The sequence below is a fragment of the Pygocentrus nattereri genome, chromosome 6, assembly GCF_015220715.1.
Source record: "Pygocentrus nattereri isolate fPygNat1 chromosome 6, fPygNat1.pri, whole genome shotgun sequence".
NCBI lineage: Eukaryota > Metazoa > Chordata > Actinopteri > Characiformes > Serrasalmidae > Pygocentrus > Pygocentrus nattereri.
In genome coordinates, this window is record NC_051216.1 from 1140421 (window position 1) to 1151403 (window position 10983).

At 44.7% G+C, this 10983-nt stretch overlaps 1 protein-coding gene across 1 annotated transcript in view; it reads left to right on the top strand.

The window, feature by feature from the left end:
• LOC119263553 overlaps positions 1-10983 on the top strand; it is a 19007-nt gene continuing 8024 nt past the window's right edge. The window contains exons 1-6 of the mRNA XM_037538965.1: positions 1-74; positions 1148-1772; positions 3798-4040; positions 6314-6655; positions 6970-7191; positions 7615-7854. Of these exons, the coding sequence (XP_037394862.1) occupies positions 1715-1772; positions 3798-4040; positions 6314-6655; positions 6970-7191; positions 7615-7854 (1105 nt within the window). The 5' untranslated portion in view covers positions 1-74; positions 1148-1714. The remainder of the gene's footprint in view (positions 75-1147; positions 1773-3797; positions 4041-6313; positions 6656-6969; positions 7192-7614; positions 7855-10983) is intronic.

The window sequence follows — 10983 nt, forward strand, 5'->3', positions numbered from 1 at the left end:
CTTGGCTCGGCTCGTTGACCCAGCAGCAGGGGAAACCCACCGCTCAGTGCTGGCTGAAACTGCCGGGATAGCAGGTAGGTCATCAATAACCACACATCTCTACATGACCGTTGGCTAGGTGTGAAATACGGGGAGCCCTAGGCATCTTGGATCCCCCTGCCATGACATATTTGCAAAACTTACCCAAATTTACCAAGAGTTTGGTGTAAAGAGTGACCTCTTCCACATTTGTCACACTGAAGGCAGAAGAGATGTGTAAGATTTCATTTCCAGAAGAAGAACTGTTAAACCAAAGCATCAGTCCCCCTATGATGAGTGAGTTGGGGCCCCCAGGGTGATTTGAAACACTGCCGTTTGGCACTAACCCTGCACAACTACCCCATAACCCAACCCGGGGTAACTCAGTAAGCACATATGTTGCTTATCTACACATGTAAGTCCATCACCACTGCCATGGCCGTACCCGAACGAGCCGGTAGCAGAAACTCTGGACTGTTAGTGTTTAACTTGATGCACAGCGAGAGAGCAGCGTTTGTTCTGATGGTCATTCCCACCAAACAGACGACCGTGTTTAGAGCTTGAACAGTGGAGGTTTTAACATCATTTGGCTCTGTTTTTAGTCTGGATTCTTAGTTTTAAACCTGCTCCCATCTAAATGTTCTCTAAGCTGGCTTTAGCTCTCTACACTCAGACTATTATTGTGTGGAACCAAATTAAAGAAGCTGTTTGCTGCTGTTCAGATGTTTAGGCATGAATGGATGTCGCCTGCATGAGATTCTCTGAAATGACCAAAATAAAGACGTCTGTTTCTGGTAAACGGTCACAGCAGCCGCTCTGCGTGTGTGAAGTGTTGGTCACGTGATTGAGGGCGAACATTAGTGTAAATATAATCTAACAGCTGATGGTGTAAGATAAGCTCATCTCTCATGTGCTGGTCCTCAGAGTTTCAGTTACCAGTTTTCATTAAAAGCACATCCTAAAATGCCTGTTTTGAAATATTCCTTAAAATGATTATTGAGAGAAAACTATAAAATCTGTAGTTTCTGTCTTACTGTAATTTACTGAATTGAAAAAAAAGAAAAGAAAAGGAAAACGGCCGAAGTAAAACACAAAAAATCAAATGTTTTATTTCTCTTATTCTGCACAGTGACAACTGAATCTAATCTAAACTCAGCAAAAAAAATAGGAACTGTACTGTAACAGTGAGAGAGCAGCGTTTATGATGGCCACCAAACTGGTGAAGGTGTTAGAAGTTGAATATCAGGACCCAGGAGAGTCGAAACCTGCTAGAACATCATGAACCTTTCTGGAGATAAAAGGACAGAAATAGAGCCGTTTAGAAGAGGAGCTTCATCTCATATCACTGCTATCATAACTGACCCCTTCCTCTCTGAAGTGGCGGCGTTCTGGACTTTAATGTATGGCAGTGGGTTCTGATGTGACGTGATGAGATGATCCTCACAGAGAATCACAGAAATAAAATGATCTCACTCAGACGTCTTTCTGAGGGAGTCGAGTGGAAGAGGAAGCGACTCTGAGCTGAAAGGGGAGGAGCGACGACAGACCACACAGTGCAGATCACGTCTTCAGTGTCTCTGCTGACTTTCTCTCTGCTGAGATCAGAGCAGTTCATAAGTGTAGGAGAGTCAGAGTGAGGAGCTTCTGGACCTTCTGGACCTTCAGGTATCCGCTGGGTCTGAAGAGCGATGCTGCCATGTTTTCCCAGAGCTCAGTAAATATTCCAGCAGCGCTGATCCTCATTTTACTGGCAGGTAAACTTTCCATTTATTTCCATTTCTGCTCTTAATGTGTTTGTGCTCCACAGCGTTGATCTACATCTGCGTCAGATTAACGTGTAGAGACTAAAAACCCTTCAACATTTAACAGTTTCAGTGTTTTTCAGAACATTTTAATACATTTAACGCGATTCAGTCTCAGGAAGTGGCTTTAGAACGAACAGCAGAGCTGCAGGAGCTAAAGATTAATAACTGATACCGTTTTATAATCTCTTACACTTCCAGAACATTCAGACTAACTGCAGCTTTAAGCTGAAGATCTTCATCAGAGCTTATTTGTGTGATTACCTCTGTTAAAGCTTTGGAGCTGTTTTAAACTGAGGTCAGCTCTTCTGTGGTTGTGAGGTCTCCACCATCTTCACACGTCTTTGAGCAGCTCTCGGTTCTGTTAACAGGGCGGAGCAAGTCAGTAGAAACTGAGCTTAAGTGACAGAACAGACGCTGTTCAGATCTTCCTCAGTTAAAAGCAGAAGTTTGGGGACAGAAATGCGCTGCGGTGGAGCTTAAACACATCGTTACGCTCTGCTCCTTTTCCCTGTCCGTGTTCTGCTTGTGTCTCTGTGTTCCTGGCCGAAGGCGCCGACCCCGGGCCGAAGGCGCTGACCCCGGGCCGAAGGCGCTGCAGGCGATGCGTTCTGCTTAACATCGCTGATCATTCTGAGCTGCTCAGTCTGAATAGTCCACTGTTCTTCTTTCTCAGGGGAAATAAAAATAAATATTTGAATGAATTAAATTTCCCTTCAGAGTCAGAAACAGTGACTAGCCTTAACTCGGGTCATCTGGAGCTTCTCTGAGCAGCACGTTCTGGAACACCTAATCAGTCCTGCTGTGATTAACGCTTCCTCCAGGTGAGGGCAGTACTGTAGGTGTGGGATACAGCATGGAATTAGAACATGCCGTGAAGAAACACTGTAGTGGGAGGAATATGAGTCCAGATATGGAATATTAAACAACGGAGCTGAAGATCTGATCAAACTACAGAAACCTCACCCTAAAACTCAGCTAAACCAGGTTTTTCCAGGTTTAAGATGAACCTCAGTTAAACCTGAGTTACAGCGCCATCTAGTGGCAGACATGTTGTTTGTAAATGACCCAGGAATTGGGTTCAGTTTAAACTGCAGCTTCTGAAGACACAGCGGTGGAGTTTAAGGCCCACGTGACTCTAAACCTGGACCTGACAGCAGTCGCCCCAGACTAATCGGCCTTCTGACCCGGTTTAGCCCGGCCCATTTAAACCCGCTAGCCTGTGGTATATTCTGTACATATTTTCCCTTTCAGTGTGTTTTAGTAAGAACTTCTCCAGGTGAGGGTTTGGCTGCCATTGTTTGGGTTTGGTTCTGTTTCTCTGGGTTTTGTGTTTTTGTTCAGGAAGATTTAATATTTTCTGTCTTTGTTTTCAGGTTTGTTGGATTTTTAAACCGTTAGTAGTTTGGTTTGGTATTTTGTCGTGTGCTGGTCTCTGAACCCGGACCGGGTCATAGCGTTCACTCCTCAGCGCAGACAGTCCATATAAACGACACAGGCGGCCGGTTTACTGCTCGTTTTCTTTGTGATGTCACTAAACAAAACATTTATAAATGAATAGATTCTGAAGACGTTTTGGGACATTAATCCACTCAAACAGTGTAAGTGGACATCAGAGGGAAAAGCAGAAGAGGAGAAATTTGTAGTGTGTTGACCCTTTAAATGTTTTCTCTCTGATATGAAATGAAATCTATGAAATATAATCATAGCGCTGGAGCTTTACTGACTGTCCAGTGAATGTTCTGAATGTTCTCAGCAGTGTTTCACACTGTGGCTCCACTCAGACTGTCTGCAGGTGAAGCTCATATCTCTGATATCTGATGTTCTGAGTGGAGCTACAGTGTTAAACACTGCTGATCAAAGTCTTTTCTGCTCATAAACACATTAATAAAACTTCTGCTTCACAACATTTTGATACATGGGGTGTGTGTGTGTGTGTGTGTGTGTGTGTGTGTGTGTGTGTGTGTGTGTGTTCAGTTCTGCAGGTGAAGGTGGATTGTAAACCTGCAGGACAGACAGTGGTGAAACAGACCTGTAGCTCCACCTGCTGGCCTGAAGGGAACTGTTACTACAGCTGGTACAGATACAGATATCCAGGATCCTGGAATAGAGAAATAATAGGATGTTCATATGAAGCCACAGTTTGGTTCATCTCCACCAGCTCACCTGTTCAGGACAGATACTGTGAGGTCCAGAACCGCGCCGCCCCTCAGCAGAAGTGTGAGTGTCAGTCAGTCTGTCAGCAAAACTGAAGAAAAGTAATTCTAGAAGAAATTCAGAACCAAATAAGCAGCTTTCAGTGCTGATTTCAGACGTTCCGTTGAGGAAGAACGTTCTTCGAGATCTGAACGCTGTCACTGCAAACTGAGATACTGAGATACTTCATGATCACTGATCAATAAAATCCTCAGATAACTGGAAGCAGCTTTTCCAGGATGACCCGGACAGAACACAGACAGAACCTTTAATTCTAGTAAACGTTCATGATGTTCAGAATGAAGAGGTTCAGTCTGCTTAAAGCTTCACCAGAACTTTCCAGAGACAAACTATTAAATTATAAAATGTTTAAAACACACGCAGGAAATTGTTCTCAGTGATAATGAACCACATCATGTCTGTCACTGTATGGACTCAGGAATACCTTAATATGGTCAGTGCTGTTCAGTCAGACCCCCCCTTACAGTCAGAACCCCCTTTACAGCCAGTCAGACTCTCCCCCATACAGCCAGTCAGACCCTCCCCCATATAGCCAGTCAGACCCCCCCCTTACAGCCAGTCAGACCCCCCCCTTACAGCCAGTCAGATCCCCCCCTTACAGCCAGTCAGACCCCCCCTTACAGCCAGAGACCCCCCCTTACACCCAGTCATACCCCCTTTACAGTCAGACCCCCCCTTACAGTCAGACACCCCCCCCCCCCCCCCCCCCCCCCCCTTAGTCATTCCATTTCCGCTCCAAACAGCCATGAAGTTCCCGTTGGTCTGGATTTACACACTGAAATCGATCAGAACCCTGAGAACTCGTCACGACGTCACACAGAACCGCATTTCAAATGATTGATTTTACCGGATCAATCACATGGAAATTAAACAGAAGGTGCATTATGGGATGCTGCACTAGCCAGCTGCTGCTATCAGCTGATCAAAGGCTGATTAATAACTGATTAATTATGAGTTCAGCTGCTGCTTTAGTGACCGGTGGAGATTTCATCTCTCTTCTTCTGAAGCTCCTTAAATTTGTACAGAGCTCAGATTAATTTGGAGCTGCAGGATGAAAATGATGATCAGAGACACTCAGATGAGCTGGTTGATGAACTTGCAGGAGGAGTGAGACGCCGAGCACAGCCGGAGTTAAAGCCCACTAAACACACGTTTCCACAGCGTCAGTGCTTCAGAGTAGATGGTGAAGGACTGGGAATCCAGAAATGCTGGACCAGCTGGTGAAAACCAACACAAGCAGTGATTTATAAACTGGTTTAAAGGGGTTTGATGGAAAAGAAGAGACGTTTTTATCTTATCTTACAGACTTTGTTGATTTCTGTAAATATAATTTCCCAAATGACATCATTTTTCACAGCTGGACACAAGACTGATAAACATGATTCATCAATAATTTAAAACACAGTCCACAACATCGGAACAGCGCTGCACTCATAGCGGCTCTCAGTACCACGTTCTCCCGTGCTGGAGGCGGTTAATGCTGAGAGGCTGTTCAGAAGACCTGTCACTCAAAATCAGGCTACAAATACAGACTGCAGGTGACCGCCCTCCTCTAAGCCCCGCCCCCTGGTAAAAGCCCCAGAACATTTAAATGTAGTGAATAAAATAAAATGCACACGTTGTCTAAACCGCTTATCCTTCTGGGTCACGGAGGAGCTGGAACTCATCCCAACTGGCATTGGGTGGAAGGCAGGATTCAACCTGGACAGGTTGCCAGTCCATCACAGGGCAGACAGACAGGCACAGACAGGCACAGACAGACAGGTAGCCACACAGACACTACAGGATAACTGGGCCAAATCTGAAATTGCAGAAGGTCTCCAATATCAGAGGGATCCTAAACAACGATGTCCCCAGATTATCCTGTGGTTTGGGGCGTCTATAATCCCATCTTCACTCCTCCGATCTGCTCCCAGTCCAGTCGGGGTCCAGTCTTTTCCCTGAGGTCATAGCAATGTGTATTTACTGTAGTACGTTTCTCTCTCACTGTCTCTGTCTGTCTCACTGCCAGTGTCTCTCTGCTGTTCCCTCAGCTTTTCTGAGAGGAAGAGCTTTAGTTACACCTCTACATGGACTTTTAATGAGGGTCATTCTTTGGAGATGTTAGACAGCAGAACGACTGGGACTTCAAACAGTTATAAAGAGCTACATTCATCATTTTATAAAGCAAAGGTTGTTTCTGAGGGTATAACGCTGGATAGTGTTGTTACTCAGTAGCAGACTGATATTCTAATATTATAAAATTCCTCCTTCCTGACTGTGACTCTGTGTTCCAGGTAAACTGGACTGGGCTGTGATCTACACTCCTGGACGTGTCTGTGCTCTGAAAGGATCATCAGTTAATCTGTCCTGCACTTATAAACACCCTGAAGGACTCACAGTGACTAAATCACTCTGGTTCATTGAAAGTCAGTGGAAGTCTGGTGTTGAGCCTGAGGATGTACGACGGTCTGATCAGTATGAGGGGAGAGTGCAGTACAGCCTGACCCTGAACTCCTGTAGAATGACCATCACTGACCTGAGAGAGAGCGACGCTCACACATACAGCTTCAGATTCTACACTGATCATCCTGACGGCAGATACTCTGGCAGACCTGGAGTCACTCTGTCCGTCACAGGTAACTCTGGATAATAAAGACCTGCATTCTGACTAATTCCGATATTCCAGTGTCTGTAAGTGTGAATGAGTGGATAGTCAGATAATCTCAGGAAAGGAAAAAGGAAGTTGACCTGTATTATTTCCTCCCTGACTTTACATTATGCAGCGTAAGAAATACCCCAGCAGTGATTTCAGTGTTCAGATACTGACCCCTGGAACAGTGAACCGAGTGTCCATACACATCCCTACTAGATAACATACAGTGAGGGGAGTTAACTGGAAGAGTGTCTACAGATGAAAATAACACTAAACCTTGTTCAAAATCACCTGCAGATCTGAAGGTTACAGTGTCAGATACAGATGGAGGAGTAAAGAAGCTGAACTGCAGCTCCACCTGCACTCTGCCCAACAACCCCACCTACATCTGGTACAGGAACGGACAGCCTGTATCTGACCAGAACAGAAATGAACTGGAGCTGAGAGACAGAACTGTGGATGCTGGCAGCTACTCCTGCGCTGTGAAAGGATACGAGGAGCTCGGCTCTCCTGCCGTCTGTAAGACCTCACTTTAATCTGCCCTCAGAACAGAACAGAACCTCCAGAACATCCTGCACTCACTCGATCATCTCACTGGCAGCTTCCACTGGATTACAGTGAACTCATGTTCAGTCACTCTGAGAGACGCTGATTATACAGTTCTAATATAATTCAGTTTGTGGTTTTGATTCTGTCCAATATCATTCGTTTGTACTTGTGAGGTTTTATTCATGGTGTTTGTTAATCCTCAGTGTGACATGTTAGAAAGTGTTACAGTGAATTCATTACAACAGTTTAAACTGAGTTCCTTTCATTTAGTGACTCCCCAAACACTGTTCAGGAGTTTCTCTTATAGTTCAGAGTAAGAGCAGTTTGTTCTGTATGATGTTTTTCTCTGAGTGTAAGAAGCTCAGTAACTAGTCGAGTCTCTGTCTCGTTCAGACTCTCCCAGACCTCCATCTGTATCTGAGACTGAGGTTAACGGCTCCGTCACGCTGGTCTGTGTCAGCGACTCCAACCCTGCCAGCTCTTACACCTGGTTCAGGAAGACAGGAGGGAACATCACACAGTTTGGAGAAGGAGCCAGTTTAACTTTAGCTGCAGGAGCAGATGGAGTTTTCTACTGTATGGCAGAGAATCCATACGGATCATCCACCTCATCAGAATGGACACTTACATCAGGTGTGTCATGGGGTGATGTAGTCGCCTTCTTTCCTCCACAGAGGTCAGTGAGAGAGACGACTGGACACTTGCTAGTTTTAGGTCAAAGTGTAACGATTTCTCGTTTAGACCCTCTTCTCAGTCTGCGGTATGAGAGTTCTGGGACTTTGCAGATCTGTTTAACATCTCAGCAGAGGTGAAACATTTCTATACTGATGTATTGCGGTGACTGAATGTTGTGCTGTGCGCCCATTGGGTTCTTTTGTGTTAGGGATGTGTACGGGTACTAAAGCGTTCTGTTCACCATTCAAGGTGTCGGTAATTCAATGCTCAGGTCACTGTTTGGATACAGTGATGAGGGAAAATGTATTTCGATATTATACTTGAATTGATATTTCTTCAGGCTCGTGCTGCTGCAGTGATGTCAGCACTACATGTTTTGAAAACGTGCTTTGGAACCTGTTTGCCGGTAACTTCTCCCATTTCACTACTTATCAGAAATGGAAAGAACAGGAAGTTCCAGATAATATCCACATTATCTGTAATGTACTTCCTGTTCAATCTACAGTATTTAAAATGTGAGTCACAGTTGTGGAGCAAAACACACAGGTTTTTAATTTAGCTCTTGTCCATATTAGATCTCTCACAAGTTGATTTGATTTATTGATCTGATTGATTTTATGCTTTTAACATGTCAGACGTAGACTGATAGTAACACAATCCAAGGTCGTTGTCAAAAAAAACGGACATGGGTCAGTTCCAGAAAGCTTACAAAAAACACAATCATACCACAATGGCGAACAGTCCAAAATGGGAAAGGCAAAAGGCATGAAGTCAAAACAACAAGGCAAAGATCATACATGAGAAATACAGAACAGAATAAATGCTCAGTAGCTCACAGAAAGGAGGCAATACTTTGTAAAGAACATAACTAAAGCCCTGGGCTTAAATACTGAGCTATGTTTTTCATGTAAACACAAACACGGGTGATAAGAATTAATATTCAGGACAGCGAGATCGTTGATAGGAGTGCTAAGGAGCCAGGTGATCGAGTCCGTATCTAGGAGGATACTTGGAGGATGCGTGACAGAACCCCATCCCCCAAAGAGTCCTGGGTAGCCTCGGAATTAGGCCAACCAAGGCAACCAGCTCGCCCACCGCCAGACTTCCGAATAGGGGCAGATCCAGAGCTGTCAAGGCACTGAACAGAAGGGATCTGATCATGCAGACCCCTCAAACAAGCAGGAAGCAGGCTGGAGAGACCCTTTCTTGGGCGGCCCCTAGGATGAGGAGCAGGTTTCTCATCATCTCCTGGCATCCAACAGCTTTATGAACAGTATAAACAGGTTCCCAATCTATCATGTCTGGTGGGGGTGGTGTGCAATAATAGGTTTTAATAAAGATACATGGAATGAACAAGAAACTTTACATTGAGGGATGTTAAGTCTAACCTGTATGTAACCTCATTGATTCTATAACAATCTTGAAAGGACCTATATATTTAGGCAACAACTTTTTACTTCCCTGTAAATGTAAAAAGTCATTCGTGGCCAAACAGACTCCGTCTCCGGGCTGGTAGACTGGAGTCTTATTCCGATGATGATCAGTCTGCTCCTTGTTTCGCCGAATCACCTGTTCAATTCTTTGATGCATCTGTTCCCACACTTCTTCGCTCCTCTCCAGCCAAGAATCCACTGTGGGAACATCATAGGAAGCCCCTGTCCAAGGGTCCAGGGGAGGTTGATATCCCAAGCAACACTGAAAAGGAGTTAACCCTGTTACAGAACTTATAAGAGAGTTCTGCGCAATCTCGGCCCATGCCAAGTATCTTGACCAGTCTGAGGGATTCTTATGGCAAAAGATCCTTTAAAATGTGTCGAGTTCCTGATTCATCCTCTCACATTGGCCATTTGAATGAGGATGATACCCTGAAGAGAGGCAAATAGACACTCCCATGCTCTCAAAGAAGGCAGCCCCTACCTGATAGGTAAACCCCGGTCTGACACCATATCTTCAGGTATTCAGAAAAACCTGATTCAACAGAGCTTCAGCAGTTTGAAAAGCACTGGGAATGTAAGGGAAAGGAAAAAATGAACACCTCGAGAAAAGTGATCAATAACAGTGAAGATGGTGGTATGTCCTTGTGATTCCGGTAAATCAGCAACAAAATCTATGGTTAGATGGGACCAAGGTTGGTTGGGTACTGGCAAAGGTACTAATTTACCAGCAGGCAAGGTTTTGGGTGTCTTACACTGTGAACAGGTTGAACAAGAAACTACAAAAGAATAATTATCTGTATGCATAGATTCCCACAAATATTTGTGGGATAGTAGCTGACTTGTTCTTGTTTCTCCTGGGTCCATGTGATAAGTTATGTGCGAAGTTGAATTGGAACATAAGTCTTATCTGGAAGACATTGACTGGGGATAACCAGATCAGCTAGCTCCTTCTTGATGGCCTCAACTATCTCCCATCTAATGGAGGAAACCGAAACTTTGGGAGGAAGAATTTCGGTTCAGGTACCTCCTGGTTTTCTTGGTAAATGTGAGAAAGTGCATCCGATTTTGTGTTCCTAGAGCCAGATCTATAAATGATATTACAACTGAAAAGAGAAAAGAACGGAGACCACCTGGCTTGTCGTGCATTCAGACATTTAGCGTTACGTAGGTATTCTAAATTCTTGATCTGTCAATACCACAAAAGAGTGATTCGGTTTCTTTTAACTTCAGAAATGCACTCTCAGCCTCTTCGGTCCACTTGAGTTTTTTGGAGCCCCCTGTTAGTAGAGACGTAAGAGGAGCTTCCAGAGAACTAAAATTATGGATGAATCGGCAGTAGAACTTGGTGAAACCTAAGAAGTGGGAGGAGTTTGGAGAAGCCATGAAAAAAAGACTTTCGGTCGGCTTCAAGGAGGTTCTGGACAACTGTCCAGTGACTCAGGACTGGTGGGGCTGGCTGCGCCCAAGTTGTGTTCGGCAAGGGTGGAGAAACTCTGATATCAAATGAGGATGTTGTTGGTCGGTGGAATGAGCACTATGAAGAACTCCTTAATCTGGGATATATGCCTCCCTCACAGGAGTCAGGGCTGGAGGCCTGTGTCAAGCTTCATTTCCCTGATGGAGGTCACTGAGGTAGTTGGCAAGCTCTTCA